The following is a 21,244-nucleotide window of genomic DNA, read 5'->3' as shown; positions in this document are numbered from 1 at the left end:
CGCCCCCCCTTCCAGTCCTCTGACTTCACACTTTGGAACTCTTGAGTACTCCAAGCTGGGGGGGATGATGCTGGTTATCATGAATCACCTCAACAGACAAAAGTCAGGGTCCAATTCATGAATTGAGCTTGTGAGTCGAGAACATGATGTCCATGTCCAAGTACTGCAAAAGCCTTTCAGGCTGCTCCTGCGTCAACCGCTTATGCGAATGCCCTCAATTTCTCTTTTGTTTACAGCCTCACTAATTAATGGCTCAGCGTGGCGCTTAGAATAGCTTGGACGCAGCATTGCTGCCAGTGCGCACGTTGCAAAGATGCACACAGTGACCCGTTTGTTGGTGGTCAAAACCGTGGTGAGGCATAAAGAAAAAAGGAGGCTGACATTGGCGCTCTGTTCTGGTGCAGCGAGGCATCATCACCACCAGCGACAGAGAGACACTTATAAAACACATCAAATCAACACAGGGCAACACATTTTTTTGTCTCTGTTTTCTGATTGAAAGCAGATCGCTTTGACATTCGGCTCAAAGTCAAGTCAACCTAATGGGTTTTATGAGAGTAAAGTTCCATCCATCATGACGGGAGGTCAAAGGCTCATGGGAAGAGGTTAACGTTGTATGCTAATTGGGGTGAACACAAACCAGATTTTCCTGTTTTTTTGTCATTCGAAATGAATAATATGTTATGGGCAAAGCAACACTTTCTAAACACGCTTTTACATGCATCAGACGTTTCTTTAGGTATCAGTTGAAGGTGTGTATGCAAAAAGTGTGTATGCACGATGGAAAAGTGTTGCATTAAAGAATCATGTGTGTTTGTTTTCAGAAAGTGAGCAGCTCCACTATGAGGAGTGAGACCGTCTTCACCCTCCATTTGGCAGTCACAGGTGAGAATGCAGAAATCTGAAAGCGTTGTCACCAGACCGTAGGGGAAGCCAAACAGACGCGGAGCATCGCAACAGTATCACAATACACACAAAAGTCAACTTCATATTTTTAGAGCTACTAAAATTTAGAGACGTGGCAAACTTCAAGGAAGTACTATACGCACGTGTGCCTCACAGTCATGAGATGTGGGTTCAAATATCTGTTAAATATTTTAAATTTACATGTTCTCAGTGTATTTGTGTGGGTTTTCTCTGTTTACTCTGATTTCCTCTGGCGCAGGGTAAACAGAGATAGGCTTCATGTCACAAAAAGTTAAACGAAAAACATTTTTCCACATGTGATCCAGATTGCAAATTTGGCTGCAATTTCATGCTCAACATGACCGCCAAATTTCAGTTTGGGTATTCATTTGTTGCGATTATCAGGATCTTATCCGGACAAAAAAAGGTTAAGGTTCAACCAGATCCCGAATTTCAATGTGGAAAAAGAATGCCTTGTTTAATCTTTAGTCAACGTGCTTTTGTTTTTCAATTCTTAGCTTTATTATGAATGACAAAGATGTTGCATTCAGGAAACTGGGAAGTTAGGAAACAACAACCTCAACATGGAGAAGTGCAATTAAAATAAAAATCCTAAAATGTAATTATGCTAAATGTCCAAATCTGGTTTCAACATATTCACTTGAATATCTCTATGATGTTAAACAAAACTCTTATTAAAGCAGTTTGTTTTTTTAAACTTGCTTTCAATTGAAATGCGCCAAGGGATAAGTGTGTGTGTGTGTCTGTGATTGATGTAAAACACGACGGATGCATCCCAGCTGACCTTTTCCCAATTCAATACATCTGTCATTGACGAGGCATCATCATCTCCTCACCGCACAACTCTTATCCGTCAACATCGAAAGACAGAACGGGATCTGGCATGTCGTGTTGATATAACCTTTGACCCCACGCCGCATCGCCCCGGTCTCCTTGACCTCCAACCTGACCTCTCCCTCCCTTACTGTGTCAACCGCAGCTCTCCTGTGTCTCTGCGCCGACGTGAGCTGCCTGGAGGTCACGCCACATGACGGCCAGCTCATCCTGGCCGCTGGCTCCTCTCTCACGCGCACCTGCTCAGGCTCAGGGGGGACCACCTGGACATTCAAGAGGGATGACGTTCCTTATTTCCAGGTGGAGCAGGGCCAAAGTGGCGTGCAGAGCTACCAAATTGTGCCACACGGCGCTAAGTCCAGCACGTTGAGCCTGTGGAACGTAAGCTGGAAGCACACTGGGGTGTATCAGTGTATTGATGGACACACCGGAGAAAGGAAGGAGGTGGAAGTGTTTGTCCCAGGTATGGATTGTTAAGCAAACGTTAAATACAGTGTTTGATCCCCTCCTGAATTATGTGAGCGTTTCTGCCCACAGACCCTCAGGTGTGGTTTGTTGAGAGCGCTCATGGCATGCTGACCAAGACCAGTGAGCTGACCACCATCCCATGTGTGGTCACCAACCCCAAGATCAACGTTTCCCTCTACGAGAAGGACACGGACCTCCCAGTCAAGGGGCTCTATGTCCCCAGTGAGGGGTATACTGCAGCCCTCGAGGACAGAACGTATGTGTGTCGCGGGACGATGAACGGAGAGGTGAAAGAATCCCAGCCTTTCTACGTTTTCAGTATTTTTGGTGGGTAGACAACATTTTCAACTTTTTTGCAATATTTTTGACATTTCGTATCAGGGAGCTCTCGCTCACCAACGTGTCATTTGAAGTGTTTAGTTCCACTTGTGTTGTCGATATGGGCCAATGCCAGCTGTCAAATGGCTCCCTTCAGCTCGGATTCTGGCTTAGTCAATTGCCTCCATGCTTGCCTGCCCTGTTCTTGCGCCTCTGCATGACTGTGTCCAAAAATCTAGTTTTCCGGGGGGAATTCATTTCACAAGTCCATTCTCAACAACAATCAAAACATAATCAATATATTTCAGTGACAATTATAGTTGAACAGTGTTATCTTCACTTTACTTTTATTTCATCTTTACGTCACTATCGTTTTGATTTAACTTTCAGTGCAGTTGAATGTCATGATGTAGTTGTTAAATACAGTCATTGAATCCTGTTGCCGTCACTTCCCTCCTCAGTCCCAGAGGCTATCGACGCCTACATCAACGCATCAAAGACGGTGCTGAAGCAGGGCGAGCCGCTGACAGTCAACTGCACCGTGCACGGAGCAGAGCTGGTCTTTTTTTCTTGGGATGTCCCCGACAGTGAGGTGAGTAGGAGGGGAGCAGAAGGAGCTTTTGTTCATCATTTCCCCTTGTGATCATCACTCTCAAGACCTCATAACCCAGCCCAAATCATATCAAGATGTGGAAACACACCACCGTGACACATCTGCTATCCCAGTACCAGTACTCTCTTTAGGGATATGTAGCCAACTTTTACTCCCTACATTTGAAATCAGATAATACTTTTTATTCCTAGTATCTGTGCTTCTAGTTAAATACAGAGTGTAAGTACTTGTTCTACCGCTATCCTTTCCAATCTAAAAAATGTTAGACCTGTGATATACTGTAATCTTTGATGCCAATATTCCCCTTGCTCCATGACCCCAGAGGTGCTGCTGTTTAACCACCGAGCTAATAAAATATCTTCTCCAGGCTGCTGATGTGGAACCTCTAACAGACGTCCTGTCAGCCATGAACATGAGATCCTGCCTCATCTTTCCTCATGCCACGGTGGCCCACAGCGGAAACTATGTGTGCCATGTTCATGAGGGGGTCCAGGACCAGACAGCCTCTGCCAGTGTCAACATCACAGTGCTCGGTCAGAGACGCACACACACACACACACGCACACACCCCCACACACGCACACGCCGACACAAATAATAAACTCGCGCAGGAAAGATTGTTATTGTGGCTCACAAACCCAAGAGACTGCTTATTATGTGAAGTTTATGCAAGTTAAGCCAAGAGGGAAGTTTCTTTAAGAAGAAATGAATATCTGCTGTATTTATTTAGGTTACAGAAAAAGTGAAAGTGTGAAATAAACCTTTGCCTCGGAGTTCATGTCCTGAAAAAAAAAACTGTGTCACACATGGAAGCATATACTGTGTACAAAATGTTTAAAAAGAAAAGCTGACTTAAAGTCAATGAGAATGACATAAAAAAAATAAATAAATAAAATTAAAAGGCACTGTTTGGAAATAATAACAATGATGTGAGATATCAATATAATGTACAAATATTTAATATTTTTATTTTTATTTTTATTTTTGTTTTTATTTTTATTTTTTTTACTATTATTACTTTATAATTTAGTGTGCGAGGTGTGCAAGCTTTCACACACACACAAAAAAAGCCGTATTAATATAGATACAGTACTGCATTTTAAAATAATACATACTAGAGCTGCACAATATAAGGAAAAAATATACATATTGCACGATTGGTACATGCAATATGCATAACGCAATGACATGCAATACATCTATTATAGAATTGTATGCTTTTATCTGAATTTGACCAGTCAGACGCCAACTTAAATGTGCAGCGGCAATCTAATAGTTGAACATTCTGTAGGGTAATTACAATTAATTAGCTAAGAATTAATTTCGCTTGCTTATTTTGACGCATCAATAAATTTGTTATATAATTAGGTAATAACAATGTCATTTTTTAATGTACGTGTTAAATATTGCAATAATATCAATATCGCTGTAGTCAACAATCATATTTTCATATATTTCATATTTATCCATTATTGTGCAACCATAACTCCTACATATATATAACCTGTGGATGAAAAAGCCAAGCGTGGAGGGTCTTAAAATGCACGAAATCAGTCACTGAATAGAGCCAATGGCCTCTGAAATATAAACACTCTCACATGCTCTGGCTCGCTTTTCATGTTGATTGTGGTTTAATAAAAACATGATATAGTGTATGGTCTCTGCAATACTTTGTTTACCGATAAGAACACTAGAGTTCAGTTTTTCCATTGCATCAAGTTGCTTGTGTGTGCCCGGGTCAATCGCCAAGTGTGCATCAGGGATTCGCAGACTGCATTTTTTTTTTTTTTTTTGCACTAGTCGCACCAGTTCATTCCCTTTCTGCCACAGCGCTCGGTGTGTGAGGAGCTCCTCAAGCACCACTATATTCATTTTATAGTGTCCCTGCCGTCTGGGAGTTAGTGGTTGCTTATTCTATCTGCAGTGAGGTGTGTGATGTTTAGGAAATCTTCAAATAAATTGAAGCTCTAGAGTTCTGCCAGTCAGATTTAGTTTTTTTCCATGGAAAAGAAAGTTGGTGTACTGAATGCCTTCCTCAATCTTTATGCCCAGGGAAGTCATCTAAATAGACTTAAGCCAGTGAGGTCAGTCTGAAAAACTCCATCAGTATAATATTCATTTTAAACATTGTGTGGCTCATGATTGTGAAAACAGAACGTGGCTTCGTGGCCTTACATCCTGCTGAGAATCGACACATTCCGGCCCAGCTGCAGGAGAACGTTGAGCTGAAGGTGGAGGTGGAGGCCTACCCCCCTCCTCAAATCAGCTGGAGCAAAGACGGCACTGCCATCAACGGAGACAAAATCATCTTGAACAGACAAGAGCATGAGATCAGGTACAACCACAACCATTAAGCAAAGCTCAGACATTTAACCAATTAGCGCTACGGCCTTCTTGGCAGAGATGATCGGTTCTTGTCAGTCATCAGAAGATAAGGCTGAGTGTAACACAATAGTCTTTGGTGGTGGGTGGGGCTTACCTCGCAACCATAACACAGGAACCATAAACAAGTCTTGGTCATCCCTAAAGCGATTTGTTAATTGAAGGAATTGGTCATAAAAAAAAGACCAAACCTGAAAAGGGCCAACATACGGCATACGTACTCCTTCCACCCCTAGGACATCAAAATATTGTTTGAAGGGAAATTGCTTAGAATTAAATGCAATGCAGACTTTGCCCTTTATATGGACAGGGACCACATCTGAGCACTTTCTAACCTTTATTGAGCCGAGGCACATAATTGACATCAGAAAAATGGCATGATGCCGAATGAAAATGTCACCAAAAGTATATTTCTATACACGGGCATAGCCAGACATTATCAGTATGGAGTGACTGTCCAACAGTAATTCTTTATCATATTGTGCACAGTCACGTGTCATGAAATCCAGAAAAATTGTTAATCACACTCATTATCAAGCAGGAGCAATCAAAGTAAAAAGCAACATTTGCTGATCTTAATTCACACGATAATACTTTTTTTTGTAGTAGATTTGCTTTCTTGTACTAATTTGAATTTATGCATTGAACTGGTAAATGTTCAGCGCATTCGTATTGATTGGTATATGTGTGAATTGTATTTAATGAAACCATAAATGTGGATGGTATGACAAAAACAAATGAATGAATATGAATATGCCGTTTCAAACCATTGGAACCATTTTTTAAATGTCTTAACTAAAGAAAAAATGCATTTTGAAAAATATGTATATTAGCATAGTATTTCATTTATGTCTTATAAAGGTTTAATGATTCAGAGCTCCGAAGACTTGTACTTGCTCATATTTGCTGTCCACACCTGACATTCTAACCAGTAGAGGGCGCTGTATTACTGTGATGGTCGTCAGTGCTTATTTTCAAATGTTCGGAGGGTAAAAATATTTCACCAGCACACAAGAGGGATGCTTGTATAACTGCAAATTTCATTTGCAACACTGGCTAAAGATCTCCTAGTTAGGGCCCAACAGTTTTACTAAATTGTCCTGTTCAAATGATTCTGTATTCCTTTCAGATATGTCAGCATCCTCACGTTGGTGCGGGTGAGGCCGGAGCAGAGGGGCCTCTACACTGCTCAGGTCACCAATGGAGATGACATGAAAGAAGTGACTTTTGACCTGGAAGTTCAAGGTGAGATTCTTTGAAAAGGTCATTGAAATAGTCCATTGCATGATGAGAAGTGGTTGGTAAATTTCAACTAAAACTATAATGATTGCTTTAAAACTTTATTAATTAGTATTTAGATGTTTGGAGGCTTCATGGAATCTCAAGGACCCGGGGCAACTGCCTTTTATTTTTTTTTAGTCACTCTGCTCTGATTAGAAGTTCAGAATCAATATTTATTTTACATGACAGAATATTAGAAAATTTCAATCAAACACCCTTGTTTTTTTCTCTAGCACACCAGGTTTTCAGAGCATAATAATAAATTATCTAACAGAGTAACAGAACATAGAATTATATTTGTTCAACAAAACAACCCCATTGTGAATATAATTTAAGTGAAGTTATATACGTCCAAGGCAAATTTGATTGACATGGTGGCACATAGAGGCTTACATTTTTCTGTCCTTGACCTGTGCCCATGGTTGTGTGTTTATGTAGTTCCCTCTCAGATTAAAGATCTGACTGACCACCACCTTCCGGGGAAGCGACACCTTGTGACCTGTGTAGCTGAGGGAGTCCCAACCCCGAGCATACACTGGTACAGCTGTGACAGCATGCTCAAGTAAGCCCCCAAACGGTGATCACTAGAGAGCAATACAGCTGCTTTTTTTGTTGTTGTTGTAAACTCCTCTTATATATATAATCTCGTTGCACTCTTGAGTACAATGACAATAAAGGGATTTCTAATTCTAATTATTCCACAGGTGCGATAACAAGACTACAATATGGCAAGTGCTAACACCTCAAGACGAGGTGCTGAGCATCCAGACCAACGTCACCCACAGTGACAGCCGTAAAACCAGTCAGGTGTGGAGCCGCCTGACCTTCCACAAGCCGCAGCAGGTCACCGTTCGCTGCGAGACCACCAACCAGGCAGGGAAGGTGGACAGAAGAGACGTCAAACTGGTGTCCAGCAGTAGGTGTCGGGAAGCAGCAAATGACGTGTCGTGTGTCCTTGTTTTTGTCATTTCAACTGGTTCTTTTAAAAGTACTGGTCAGCGTATTTGACTCACATTCAGGAGTTCCGGGTTCAAATCCCTGCAATTAGTCGGTGATCAGCTCGCGGTGTCCCTGCCTCTCGCCCGAAATCCGATGAAATAGGCTGCGCCTCACTCGCCCACCTTAAGCCATATAGAAAATGGATCAGTATTTATAACGGGATTTCATGTCGTGAAATTCCCAGGATAAACAAACCCACCATTCATGAAAAAAAAAAAACTTAAACTGAATTATCCCTAAATAATGCCGTTGCTAATTCATGGACTGAATGTTTCCTACTATTTACGTTTTTGTAATGTTTAAATGACTGCTGTACATGGTCTTTAAAACAAAAAAATGTGATGCCTTTTATATAGTACTGCACTCGCCTGGAGACGTTTACATCAATTTGGTAAAAGCATCTTGGCTTACATTTCCTTAATAAATTCACGAAAACAAAACAAAGTCAAATAAATATTTGGCAGCTTGTTGCTAAAAGCTTCAGTTCTCACAATTAATTGAGCTAATGTTTGTTTTAGGGACGTCGTGAGTAGCTTCATCAAATAGTAACTCTCGATGTTGTACTTAGTCGTAAATATCTGGTGCATAAATACTGCACGTCATCATACATTTTTCATCCACTAACATTTCTTAGCTTTCCATAATTTGGAGAGTAGGTGATTTGTGTGCAGAGTTGGCCACGAGTGCGCACAAATGTCATACAGTTGTGGAAATGACGCCAATCGTTGACAACTGCTTGGTAAAATTAGTTACATTATAAAATGGTAATTAACATCTAACACTTCACTTTATTTCATCAAGTGGATGCACAAAATAAAATCATTTGGATCCAGATATATACTAGTACGCTACTGTTGAAACAGCTTTCAAGGAGCTTGTGTTGATGCTGAGTGTTCCTTGTGTGTTGCAGCGCTCTTCTCCCAGGTGGCAGTATTGGCAGCGGTCCTCGCCTTAGTGGTCATCATCATCCTCTCCGTCATCATCCTCATCGCCATGTGGAGGAAGGTAAGACGCAAACACAAGCGACATCCTGTTGCCGGTATCGCATGTCGGGGCCAAGTCAGTCACACGGCTGTTTGTGCCCATGCGTGCGTGCTCAGAAACCTCGTTACGAGATCCGCTGGAAGGTGATTGAGTCTGTGAGCCAGGACGGTCATGAGTACATCTACGTGGATCCCATCCACTTGCCCTATGACCTCACCTGGGAGATGCCCAGAGACAACCTGGTGTTGGGTGAGTGACTGACTGAATGAGTCCTCCATGAGCAGATGCTGGTTTTGTGGCAGCTGCAATAATAATAATAATAATAATAATAAAATAGAGTAATGATAATATGATAAAAATGGAATTTAGATTCTTCTTTTCAAGGGACCCAAAAATATATGTATTTTTAAAGTTTGATATAAGAACTGTGTACAGTATGTAGAAAATGTCTTATTTTGTGTTTAATATATATTATGTACTGTTAAAACAGTTAGATTCATCTGCATATGTTTACATTTGGATCATTTTTCTTTGAGTCAATTCCTTAATCTAAATTCCATTCCATCGATACAGTCAGAAATAAGGCCAAATAACAATGACATATTTGTACAGATGTTTGTGAAAGGTTCCATCTGACTTGAACCTGACCTATTTTTACTTATATGATGACTAAACCGATATCATTTCTGTAACGTCACTGTTGATGAAGCTGTTGGATATGTTTTCATTTTACACGACTATTGTACATACACTGTTGGTTGTAGTCATCGTTTGTTTGTGTTTCAGGTCGCACTCTTGGATCGGGAGCTTTTGGCAGGGTGGTCGAAGCCACTGCGTATGGTCTCGCTCATTCCCAGTCCAGCACAAAAGTGGCCGTGAAAATGCTGAAATGTAAGACACGCAGTGGAAAGTATCATGCGCACAATGTATGGGAGGCGGCGGACTTGTTGCCGCTCTCTACTGAGCTTTACTTTGCATGTCAGCCCCCTTTGACGTTCAGCCAACAAGCCAGTGAACTGTGTGCGCTTTCACTGTACTGATCCAAAATCTGAATGTGACTCATTTTCTGCCTCCATGCAGCAACTGCAAGAAGGAGCGAGACTCAAGCCCTGATGTCAGAGCTGAAGATTATGAGTCACTTGGGTCCTCATCTAAACGTCGTCAATTTATTGGGAGCCTGCACCAAGCATGGTGGGCAGCGTGTTGAACATGTTGGAGAGGGCCACAATTATTCATCAGTGCTAATGGGGAGGGGGCACACACAGTAGGACCATGTGTGACCAAATTGCTATTTTAAATATGAACAAAATACGTGCATTATATGCAAAATATGTGCTCTAATTATGTTTCTTTTTTTCATAATATCTTCTATATCTTTCATAATATTATTCAATATATGTATATAAAAGAGCCACTATCTAGTGATGGGAAAATTAAACTTCAAATTTGCTTCATTGAACCAGTTGTTGAATTTTTAAGTCCTGTAGATAGCACTGTTGCTTTAAATAAAGGGTTTAAAAATGGCAAGTCAGTGTGCTTTCAGCCCAACGTTAAAGCGAGAGTGCCATCTACTGGAGTCCAAAAATACTACAACTGGTTCATGAAGCGGATTTGAAGCTTCATTTACCCATCACTACTACCCTAACCCAACAACAAAGGATTTTGAAGCAAACAATAACATAAACACTTTTTTTTTGTTTCCACTGCCAGGGACTCTTGCATAGAATTTTCCATTCAATGACGGCACAAAACTGCCAAACAGCAAACCAACATCACATAGAAAAACTCATTGTCTATTTTTTCACAAAAATAAACTCACTCAAAATTAAATTATTATTGATGTTTGGTCGACACACTATCATTCCTCATCTGCATTGTAGTAAATGAGAACTAAAGAAATGCTAACTAACTGTGATTGGTGATATTACAAGTTAAAACTCAACCTCTGCAAATTCGCAATTCAAAACACACATATTTGTATATTCACAGATATGTTTTTTCTTTTTATATTTTAAGAAAAAAAAGTTTTTTCAAATGGATTTTAGTTTTTCGGGGGGAATATTTCTCTATTGTGGTTCAACCCCTGGTCATGTTTAAAATTCAAATGGCACTTTGAGTAAATTTACATTTTGAATATCTGCACCATCATCATCACAGTTTCTTACTTTACTTTCAAAAATATACCCTTAGGTTTATGGAAATTGTAAAATAAATAAATAAAAATAATTTAAAAAATGAATAGAAATTAAAAAAATCATAATTCAGCTAATAATTAACTTCTTTGGCAGGAATATTTTGTATTTTAGAAAAATCCAAACATAGTCAATTAGTTCATGACACACAAGAAGCATTCGTTTTATTTTGTGGTTTTCCCATTTAAAAAAAAAAAAAGCATTGAACCCAACTGGCTTTGAGCCTTTTGTTTTATTTGGACATCAGCTTCGAGTGGGATCTGAATTCAAATCTCACACCAAAGGATGAAAGATTGAGGTTTCATCTCATGGTTCATGTAATTTCACTTGCTTGTCAAAAATGACAAAAAAAATCTTGAAGCAAACACGACATGACATTTGCATTATTTTGCATGTGTTTTTAAAGAATGAGTAGGATGGCCGAGTGGTCTAAGGCGCCACGTTCAGGACCCAGTCTCCCCAGGAGGCCTGGGTTCGAATCTTGAATTTCCCCATTGTGGGACTAATAAAAGGGAATATTATTATTAGAACTTATTGCATATCAAGAAATCTTGGCTTGACTGTATAACAGGATTTCCCACATATACGTGAGACTCAAATTTACATAATATATGATCAACAAATACATTTAAATTAAAAGGTTGCTCTTTTACCAAGTTATTAAAATCGTTGATGCTATATATTACATATCTTAGATTAGTTTAATGCATATTTATAAAATGTATTTTACAAATATGATTTTTTTTAATTTTTCTGATCTGGTCTTTTCCTTCCCTTTTTGATCGACCAATCAGGTCCTCTGTTCCTGGTGACTGAATACTGTCGCTATGGCGACCTGGTGGACTACATGCACAGAAACAAGCACACATTCTTGCAATATTTTGCCGAGAAGACCCAAGATGAAGACTACTTGATCTCAAGGGGAAGCAGTCCGCTTAGTCAAGGGAAAGGGTGAGACAGAAACTTTTTATTGATCCTTTCTGTAAAAAACAAAACGTGCGGGGGTATTAGAAAACTGATCATGTCGTTCCCTCCCTGCAGCTATGTGTCATTTGGAAGCGAGAGTGACGGAGGCTACATGGACATGAGCAAAGATGAGCCCTCCATCTACGTCCCCATGCAGGAGCAGATGGACTCCATCAAGTATGCCGACATCCAGCCGTCTCCATATGAGTCGACCTACCAGCAGGAACTCTACCAGGAACAAGGTTTGAGTGCACATGTGTGTCTTGTGTTTACAAAAATTCGTCTTCACTGCTTTACGCTATATGCGGTGCAGCCGACCACGTAGCATCTATACCAGGGGTGGGCAAACTTTTTGATTGGCGGGCCACAATGGGTTCTAAAATTTGACAGAGGGACCGGACCAGGAGCAGATGGATGTGTGAGTGTTTTGGTAACCTCACCTCATTGAAGAAACAAAAAATACATTTAATTTGAAATGAATGTCAACAAAAGCATTACAACAATATTTTTATTTCTTTGAAAAAACACAGTATTTAGAAAATAAAACATTAACAAGTTTTATTCATTTAATTTGTTTCCAAGTTCGGCAGGCTGGATTAAAACATTTATCGGGCCGCATGTGGCCCCCGGGCCGTAGTTTGCCCACGCCTGATCTAAAGACAAATGGAGTCATGTACATATAATATGAAGGACACAAATTGAGGCAGCGGTATAATAGTTTGGGGGTTTTCATTATAGTTACGTTTTCATTTTGTAAATTCAATTCCTTTTTAATTCATATTTATTGCAGATTTGTTGTCATTGAGTTTAATTTTTTTTTTCAAAAATGTTTTGCTTTACTTTTTTTAAATTCTTTTTTAAATGATTGTGAATTGAATATTTTTTAAGCAAAAGATTAACTACAATTTCCAAACGATTTTTTCTTCTGTATGGCCTTAAAACCGCAATACATTTAAAATAAACTTATCGACAAAGATGAAAACAAATGACATTTTCATGATAATTATAGTTGCTTCGAGTTAATTTTTTTCAACCTAAAATGCACCACTCACTATTGACACATGCAGACACAGGACTGCTGCGCTTCCTCCAAGAGTGAGCCTCACTTTCCATCATCTTTAGCCGCTCACCTTCTCCTATGATCGCTCTCATCTTGTTTAGTTGGCGGAAGACTGGACCTGGTCATCAGTGACTCGTCCACACTCACCTATGATGACCTGCTGAGTTTCAGCTTCCAAGTGGCTAAGGGCATGGAGTTCCTGGCCTCCAAGAATGTACGTCATTGACAGAAATATTTACGAGACATCAATGATTAATTGACATGCTCATACAAATTTGGTTTGAAGAAACGATTCAGATGAATGTTGCTAGCACGGTTTCATTTAGTTTTGTTGTCTGTTTGGTGCGGGGGCTTTCCACACATGCAGTGTGTTCATCGTGACCTCGCCGCCAGAAATGTGTTGATCTGTGAGGGCAAACTAGTGAAGATCTGCGACTTTGGACTGGCCAGAGACATCATGCACGACTCCAACTACATCTCTAAAGGCAGTGTGAGTGCAAGACAGACAGATGAACAAATAATGCTTTACCCTGGACTGCTTGCAAACAAATGCAATATATTATTACATGTACTAAAATAGTCATTTAAAAAACTGAACAAAATCATCTTCTTGGTCACTTTATCAGGTCGATGTCCTGTGTTCTCTGCTCCTTACCATCCTTACTGGAAGGATGGAAATTCGCGCACTCCCTGTAATGCTGCGGTCGATACTGGCACGTGATCATCGCATATGACATTTCCGGAACATTTTAAAGATGCTCTATTGATTGAGATCTGGTGACTGCAGTTGCTATTTGTGTGTAGTCAAATCATTGTCTTGTTTAAGAAACCATTTTAGTTGTGATTGTATCAGACTGCAATATTTTACAGGAAGTAGCACGTGGAGAGGTTTGTTCGTTAAGTTCATGTTTTCCACAATTCGAGAGTACATTTAAACAACACTCCACTGATATTATTGGGCCCTAAAGTGTGAGAAGAAAATATCCTCTGCGATCCATGACACTATACAAGACAGGAAGGATCCGTATTTTCACGTTGTGTTGGCCATACAATTAATGTTCTTTTTTCCAATAATGATGCCAGGAAAGACACCCTGCGTGATTTTTTTTTGTTAGCTTTTTTTGCGGGGCCATGTTTTATACAGAATGAGAGATTGTGTCTTTATAAATGTTGTTCTACACTCCTCAATTGTAATGAGTGGTGTTTTGAGGAGAATATCCTCTAATGCGGTGCTTCTCAATTATTTTCTGTCACCCTCCGCCCCCGAGCAAGAAGAAAACAATTGGTGCCCCCACACCACCACCCACTCTTCCGCCGCAACTATAAATAATTGTATTTGTCTATAAAATAGTTAGAGGTGCTCCTCTGCATAACATCATATGCTTGTTATCAAACAAAACAAAAAGAGAGATATAGTTCAACTTACAAGAATAAACGTATTAACATTGTTTATTAGTCTGTAAAAAATAAAAAGATTTTAAGTGCATCAATTTGCCTGAAATTAAAAAAATAATAATATCCTTGTTCAAGCTGTAAACATTTTTGCTGCAGAAAATAACATTTAAAAAAATCAATACTGCCAACTACTAGAGTGAATGTGCAATTACACTTTATTGTAGTACGGCAGAAAAAAAGCATGTTCCCCAGGGTCACACGCGCCCCCCCCCACCCCACAATTTGAGAAGCACTTCTCTAATGTAACCAGACGTCATCAAGCATACCACATCCAAAGTTTCTTAAATAACCTTTATTACCACTCTCATGCGCCATATTTAGATTACAAGTGTAAATACTATAATAATCTGAATACATAATAAGACATTGTGACCATTAGGTGCAGTGGTGGTCAAATAACATTTTTCCATCAGTGTTGGCTCGTTTTGAAATAACAAAATGTTCTTGAATCACCATCAAAACAAATGGTTGCTGAATAACACTTTTCACACAAACTTTTTTCCCTTGTAAGTATTCCATTTTGTAACAATTTTATTGATTTTTTTTTTTCATTTTTTAATCCATTCAGACCTTCCTGCCCCTCAAATGGATGGCACCAGAAAGTATTTTCCACAATCTGTACACGACCTTAAGCGATGTGTGGTCCTACGGAATTCTTCTCTGGGAGATTTTCACACTGGGTAAGTCCAAGCACACTAAATCAATCATGAGAGGGATTTATTTCTCGACAGCTAAATAAGGGAGCAACTTGCACGATAAAATGCTGAACTAACAGGACTGGTCGGCTCTTGTTGTTCCATTTTTCTCCACAAGAGGCAACAGTGAGTCAATTGAAGAGCACATAAGCCATTTAATTCTTTCAGGTATTTTCAGTTACCTTGAAAAAGTAATCTGATTACTGATAAGATGATTTGTTTTTTCAAAGGTGACTTTCATAATTCACAGATTACTTGATTTTTAAAATAAAAAGGTAACATGACAAGTTAGTTTATCAATTACATTGATCATCTGCATGAGGCACAACACAGTAAAAAAATATATATATTTATAACATCTCTTCGTTCATCCTACTATGCCAGAGAATTATAGAGGCAGACACAACAAATAAATGAACTTCCATCTAATGGCTGAAAATATATCATTAAAAAGTACATCCACTTCAGAGCAAACAGAGTTTGAATGTACAATCCGGGAGGAAGAGGAACTGGCCATGTCATGTTCTCCGCATGCGGAGGAAAGGAGGAAGTGGTGACTGCTATTCACTGCTTGGAATGTACTCACGGATTTATCTCAAATAATATTTCCAAGGAAACATTTGAGCTATCAGAGTCCTGTTATGAAGGCACTTGATGCTGCCCAAAGCACCTCAGTAAATTTCAGCTTGCGTCACAAATCACCCACAGATTTACTATTTCAAAACAGTCGATATGGTTTGGTTTCAGTTCTAAACTTAAACCCGGCAGCCTAAATCTAACCCTACCCCCAATACCAACCCCTAAACCCGAACCATGTAACCCTAAACACTAACCTGAACCCTAAACCAACCCTGACCCGAACCCTAACCCGAACCCCTAAACCCCAAATCCTAACCCTAACCCCTAACCTAATCCTGACCTTAACCCTCCAACCCTAAACCATTACTTGACATTTCTTGAATCGCTTGTCTATACCGCAGTTGTAACTTACAATGACTAGAAAAAGTCATTTCAATCTTTCTCCTTTTTGGGATACAGTAACTCATTACAACGCAAGTCTCCGGCTGCGGTCCTCGAGGGCAATTATGCTGCATGTTTTTGATGTTTGCCTGCTCCAACCCATCCGATTCAAATAATCAGGATTAACAATCTCCTGCAGAGCTTGCTTGATGAGCTTTAGTTCCTAGATAAAAGTAGCCATGGTAAAGACACACGCTACCAAGTAATTATTTTGTACCATAAATCAAACCTCACCGTCATTCAGCCAATCACTGTAATGTAATATGAAAGCTGGATTCAAAATCTGACCACACAAACTAATATGATATTCTGTCATGTTTATTATTGGTAGTGTAGTTGTATATATATATATATATATATATATATATATGTATATATATATATATATATATATATATATATATATATATATATATATATATATATATCTCCCACTGTCATCAACACAGACAATGGCAAACTATAAACATTACAAACCATTCAGGTGCTGTGAGTGATCCTAAAAGGACCTCTATGAGGCCAACTGCGGCTGTAGTCAGATGAGATGCCTTTAGTTAGACTTTTAAATTAGCATTCCTCGTGCATTTGGATATGGCTAGCATATGCATATTTACTTTTTAAAAAGAAGCTTGTTGCATGCCTTTTGAAAATTAGCGTTAAATAAATGAGGCAGTTTATAGATTTGTTTATTGCATTTGAAGACTAAGACCCCCTTAGGCATTACAAATAAACAGAGCCTCTGTGACTTGGTAACTCAACATTGTTTTTCCCCCCTTTCTTCTAATCAATTAAACTCTGATTTCTGGAAAGAGATGAAAACCATGCTTGCTATTCAACTTTCCTCCCAATGTCTTTTAAAACTATTCAATGACTTTGTTGCTGTTATTTGAGACTATTCAGGTCAACAATGTGCTCGTGCACTTTTTGCAGGAGGAACCCCGTATCCTGACCTGCCTATGAATGAGATGTTCTACAGCGCCCTGAAGAGAGGCTACAGGATGGCCAAACCTGCGCACGCCTCTGATGAAGTGTAAGTTTTACCGAAGGCTCAGTGTCGACAATAGCACGGGGCTAGCAATGCAAAAATAGAGAAAGGTGTATGGGGTTTGTTTACATTTCAGCTATGAGATCATGAAAAAGTGCTGGGACGAGAAGTTTGAGAAGCGACCCGAGTTCTCCTTCCTCGTTCACAGTATGGGTAACATGCTGACTGAAAGCTTTCAAAAGGTATTTGATTACACACTACAGCTTTCTGTTTGTGCTCTTCAACATTTTATTTAAATCACAGTAGCTTCTCTGAAGTAATTGTAAATAATGCAAACATTTCTTGTTTATAATGTAAACAAGATCCAGATTAACATTGTGTTTGTGAATTATGAGTTAAGCAGCAAAATCTACCAATTTTTAGCCATCACAGCGGCGGCCACTTTTTTTATTTTATTTTTTTTTAATCGATTTATTTAACATTTGCACATCTTGCGGGCGGCCATTTTGTCACTTGGTGTCAACTGAAAATTACATCGCAGACCTAACGACCAATTGCAGCTCGTCTGTTTTGTGAAGCTAAAGCCATGATGTCTTACTCCCCCTCCCCTCAAATGGCAGCATTTGCTATTTGAAAATTGTATTACACTAGCTAAGCGTGAGCTAGCATGCGCGAGCTAGCCTGCGCCTCGTAGGGCGGCGCGCCCAGTCTAAGTATTAAATACAGAAATAGCACCCTCAACTGGTGCTGCGCCCTTTGATACAGGGCGTCTTTTGGCTGTAAAAATACGGTATATTAAATTTCATGAATTGTTCAGCTCTACGATCAAGTACATTGAATAAAACGCATAAAGCGCTGATCATAAACACAATACTATGTACATTAAAATGTTTGTATATACCAAAGGTCAGTGAATGCATCATCGCCTTAAGGAGCTAATCAATAAGTGTTGTTTTTTCAACAGAGATACAGCCAAGTCAGTGAGAACTTCCTGAAAAGTGACCACCCAGCAGTGGCCCGCACAAAGCCACGTCTCGCCTCCCCTTTCACTGATGCCAACTCGACATTCAGCAGCCCCTCCCCCGTCGCCCTCTCCTTCGCTCCGGGAGCTCGGGTTCAGCACTCCAGCCCGGCCCCCCCGCAGGATGTCGTTCCTTTGTACAACGACTATATCATACCCATCCCTGACCCCAAGCCAGAGGACGTGTTCACTGACATGGAGTCAGAAAGCCCCGCAAGGTAGCCAACCAGTGGCGTTCGGACGCAGCCTGCACATGTGCACCAAATGCTTCGTTTCTGTTTCTCGCTATCAAACACCCACCCATCCAGATGTTAGGTTGAGACAATAGCACAGCTCTGCATGTTGTAAGTCGCTTTTATCACATAGATGAATATGAAGCCAAGTGCAATTGGCCTTGGAGGCCAAATAAATTATTGAGCTTTCAAGGGGGTTGTTTAATGTTTTCGTTAGATTAACCCTGAAGAGAAAAGCCAGTCAAAAGGAAGGGGGTGTGGGCGGGATGTAAAGCCATAACATAAATGTGAAATAGCCACAAATCATAGAGCTGTCTTCCAAATCTAATGATCAACTTTTACACTTACTTAGTCTGAATGTCTACTCTTTCTCATGCTCGTGAAATAGATTGGAGTCTCGAAACAGACTGTCAATCAAGCAACTACAGGGAAGATAATATTTGGAACCACAACATTTGAGAACTGGGCTTTTGGTTTTCTGTCTCTCTAACCACTCCTGTTGCTGGAGGTCCTTCAGAAAAAATATTTTAAATGTACTTATGTGATTTGATCAAAACAGCAGGCAGCACAGGTGGCAAACATCCCTTTATGTACCCTCCTAAAACAAGCCCAAAGTATGACCACTAAATGTTTCTTGCAAAATTGATTATTTTTTTCTTCCATTTATGCACAAGGTCTTGCTATTTTCAGTCACTTAAACTGGTTTTACGAACCCTTTTTTCTCACCCAATCACGTCAACAAATCACATTTCCTTCGTTCCTGGGTGATATTTTAAAAAACTTTTCTAATCTCTTCAACATACTTCAACTACATCACAATGCCACAATATAGTACCAGAGAAATATTTTTTTTATTACTATGGCCTGAGAACAAAACAGCACTTAGGTTTGTTTTCATTGAATAATGGCAGATAGGTTCCCCCCCACAATCGGTAAGAGGTAAATTCAGAAATGCTGAACCACAAATATGCAAATTGTTTTCCTGGTCACAATGAAGGAAGTTATAAAGTGGGCCGCGATCACATTGTCAAAATATGGTTGATTTAATTTCATTCAGAATTGAAGAAAGAGCCGTCACTTTTTAGGATTTCTTGAACAATTGTTTACTCAAATGATTGTTTCTATTTGTTTGTTTGAGCTTAAAAAAAAGACATTGCGATCTATAAAGAGAGATGCATGAGACGTGATACCCTAAGGGCAAAAAGCAACAAAAGTGGTGTGACGTGACGAACAGATTGGCGGCACGTTGTAACTGTGTCATTGCATCTCCGTCTCAGCTCTGTCGCTCTGGAGGAGGAGACGGACTCGGCGTCTCAGGGCACGGCCGATACGCTTCCAGAGGAGGACCGGCTGGAAGGGGCCAGCGAGAGAGACGCTCTGCTGAGCTTGTCGGGGACACCCGAGGTAGAGGACAGCTTTCTGTAGTCACATTTAGGAATCCTGGAAAAAAACATTTACTTGGGGACTTTTTCCTTCTATTATTAAATAGGCCATAAAAAGGGAACATGACTAAAGTACAATGTAGCATCGTGGAGACTAAAAGAAGCTTTGTATTTCCACTAAGCATTCAAGATGTTCTATTTTAATTTGCATCTATTTTTTTTTTTCTTTTTCTCACTTAATACCTCTGAAAGTCCACACAAACAATAATCAACATGCTTTTGTCATTCTTAGAAGGCTGCAATGACACAGATACGGTACATTCCTTATAATATTTCTTGGTACTGCATTATATTTGTTAGTGAATATTCATTTAGCAGATGTTTGATCGGCAGGTCTTCTATATAGAAACTAAGATAACGTGTTTTGAAATAAGCATGTTGAAATGCGGGCCGATATTCTATGCACTGTTTTGATTGCCATAATAATCGCTGGTTTTAGTCGAAGAAGCTAACGGGAACTCTATGAAATATTTTTGTCCTTTTGTATGACTTTCACTTTGTATTTCTGTTTTTGTGTAAAATCCTTCATTCATAGGTCTGTGCCAGATTTGCACTTTATGTCGAAAATCTATGTATATTCATGATCATTTGAAATGTTCATTCTGTTAAATGATGTTTGACTTGAACATCCTCGCTGGCATGTGGTCATGTTTAAGAAATTAGCATGAATGTGTGCGGCCCTTTTCCGCAATGCATTTATGACAATGAACACTAAATTGGGCGGGATAATCTTAACTGTATTGAGACATTTTTAGGCACAAAAGTATTGAGACACACGTCTTGGTTATTCCTGAATCTTATTTTTTCAATAAACCTAGATTTTTTACATCTCTATGGACAAAGCAAGGTCTATCAAGCCTGCTTGGATGGGTTTGGTGTAGAAGAACCTGAGAATCAGTTATAGCCAGGAGGTCTCATCCCATATCTCAAGTATAGTTTGCATTAACAGCAACAAGATAAATAAATAAGTAAATAGAGAGTGATTTAAAGAAGAAACAAAACAAATATAGACAGCAGTAAGAGATCCAGGTGTCCACCCGCCAGTGAGGATGTGTGGTTGTTCCACTGAGGAGAATTAAAAAAAAAAAAAACAGCGTATCACTGCCTTTGCACAAAAATGTAACAAATGAGTGCCTTTGTTTTGTACAGTCTATTCACTGTACATATTGCTTATAAGGAAGGGCTACTGTGCGCTGATGGAAAAGTCATGTATGCAACACTTTGTCCATCATGTCGGACAACCACAAGCTATGCTACCAAAGCTCAACGTGAAGTTTACCACGTGTATGCTCTTTGTAACGTGTCAATAAATGTGTATCAGCAAAAAAAACAAAAAACAACAAAAAAAAAAAACTCATTCATTTTCAGT

General features: G+C 39.6%; 1 protein-coding gene across 3 annotated transcripts in view; it reads left to right on the top strand.

The window, feature by feature from the left end:
* Window positions 1-21,199, top strand: part of pdgfrb (platelet-derived growth factor receptor, beta polypeptide) — a 40,964-nt gene extending 19,765 nt beyond the window's left edge. For all 3 annotated transcript variants that reach the window (XM_088294721.1, XM_088294720.1, XM_088294722.1), the window contains exons 3-24: window positions 825-885; window positions 1,907-2,224; window positions 2,299-2,556; window positions 3,009-3,139; window positions 3,528-3,693; window positions 5,315-5,495; window positions 6,672-6,787; window positions 7,262-7,385; window positions 7,528-7,739; window positions 8,733-8,827; window positions 8,923-9,055; window positions 9,593-9,697; window positions 9,887-9,997; window positions 11,793-11,949; window positions 12,040-12,206; window positions 13,126-13,238; window positions 13,392-13,514; window positions 15,048-15,159; window positions 17,125-17,224; window positions 17,316-17,421; window positions 18,144-18,418; window positions 19,711-21,199. In XM_088294721.1, the coding sequence (XP_088150847.1) occupies window positions 843-885; window positions 1,907-2,224; window positions 2,299-2,556; window positions 3,009-3,139; window positions 3,528-3,693; window positions 5,315-5,495; window positions 6,672-6,787; window positions 7,262-7,385; window positions 7,528-7,739; window positions 8,733-8,827; window positions 8,923-9,055; window positions 9,593-9,697; window positions 9,887-9,997; window positions 11,793-11,949; window positions 12,040-12,206; window positions 13,126-13,238; window positions 13,392-13,514; window positions 15,048-15,159; window positions 17,125-17,224; window positions 17,316-17,421; window positions 18,144-18,418; window positions 19,711-19,858 (3,294 nt within the window). In that variant the 5' untranslated portion in view covers window positions 825-842 and the 3' untranslated portion in view covers window positions 19,859-21,199. The remainder of the gene's footprint in view (window positions 1-824; window positions 886-1,906; window positions 2,225-2,298; window positions 2,557-3,008; window positions 3,140-3,527; window positions 3,694-5,314; window positions 5,496-6,671; window positions 6,788-7,261; window positions 7,386-7,527; window positions 7,740-8,732; window positions 8,828-8,922; window positions 9,056-9,592; window positions 9,698-9,886; window positions 9,998-11,792; window positions 11,950-12,039; window positions 12,207-13,125; window positions 13,239-13,391; window positions 13,515-15,047; window positions 15,160-17,124; window positions 17,225-17,315; window positions 17,422-18,143; window positions 18,419-19,710) is intronic.
* The last annotated feature ends 45 nt before the right edge of the window (window positions 21,200-21,244 follow it).

This window comes from Idiotropiscis lumnitzeri, chromosome 4 (assembly GCF_059441095.1).
Source record: "Idiotropiscis lumnitzeri isolate Australia: NSW breed Sydney's pygmy pipehorse chromosome 4, RoL_Ilum_1.0, whole genome shotgun sequence".
In the NCBI taxonomy this organism is placed as follows: domain Eukaryota; kingdom Metazoa; phylum Chordata; class Actinopteri; order Syngnathiformes; family Syngnathidae; genus Idiotropiscis; species Idiotropiscis lumnitzeri.
Note: the sequence above shows the minus strand (reverse complement) of the source record. Positions and strands in the feature narration are given on the sequence as shown.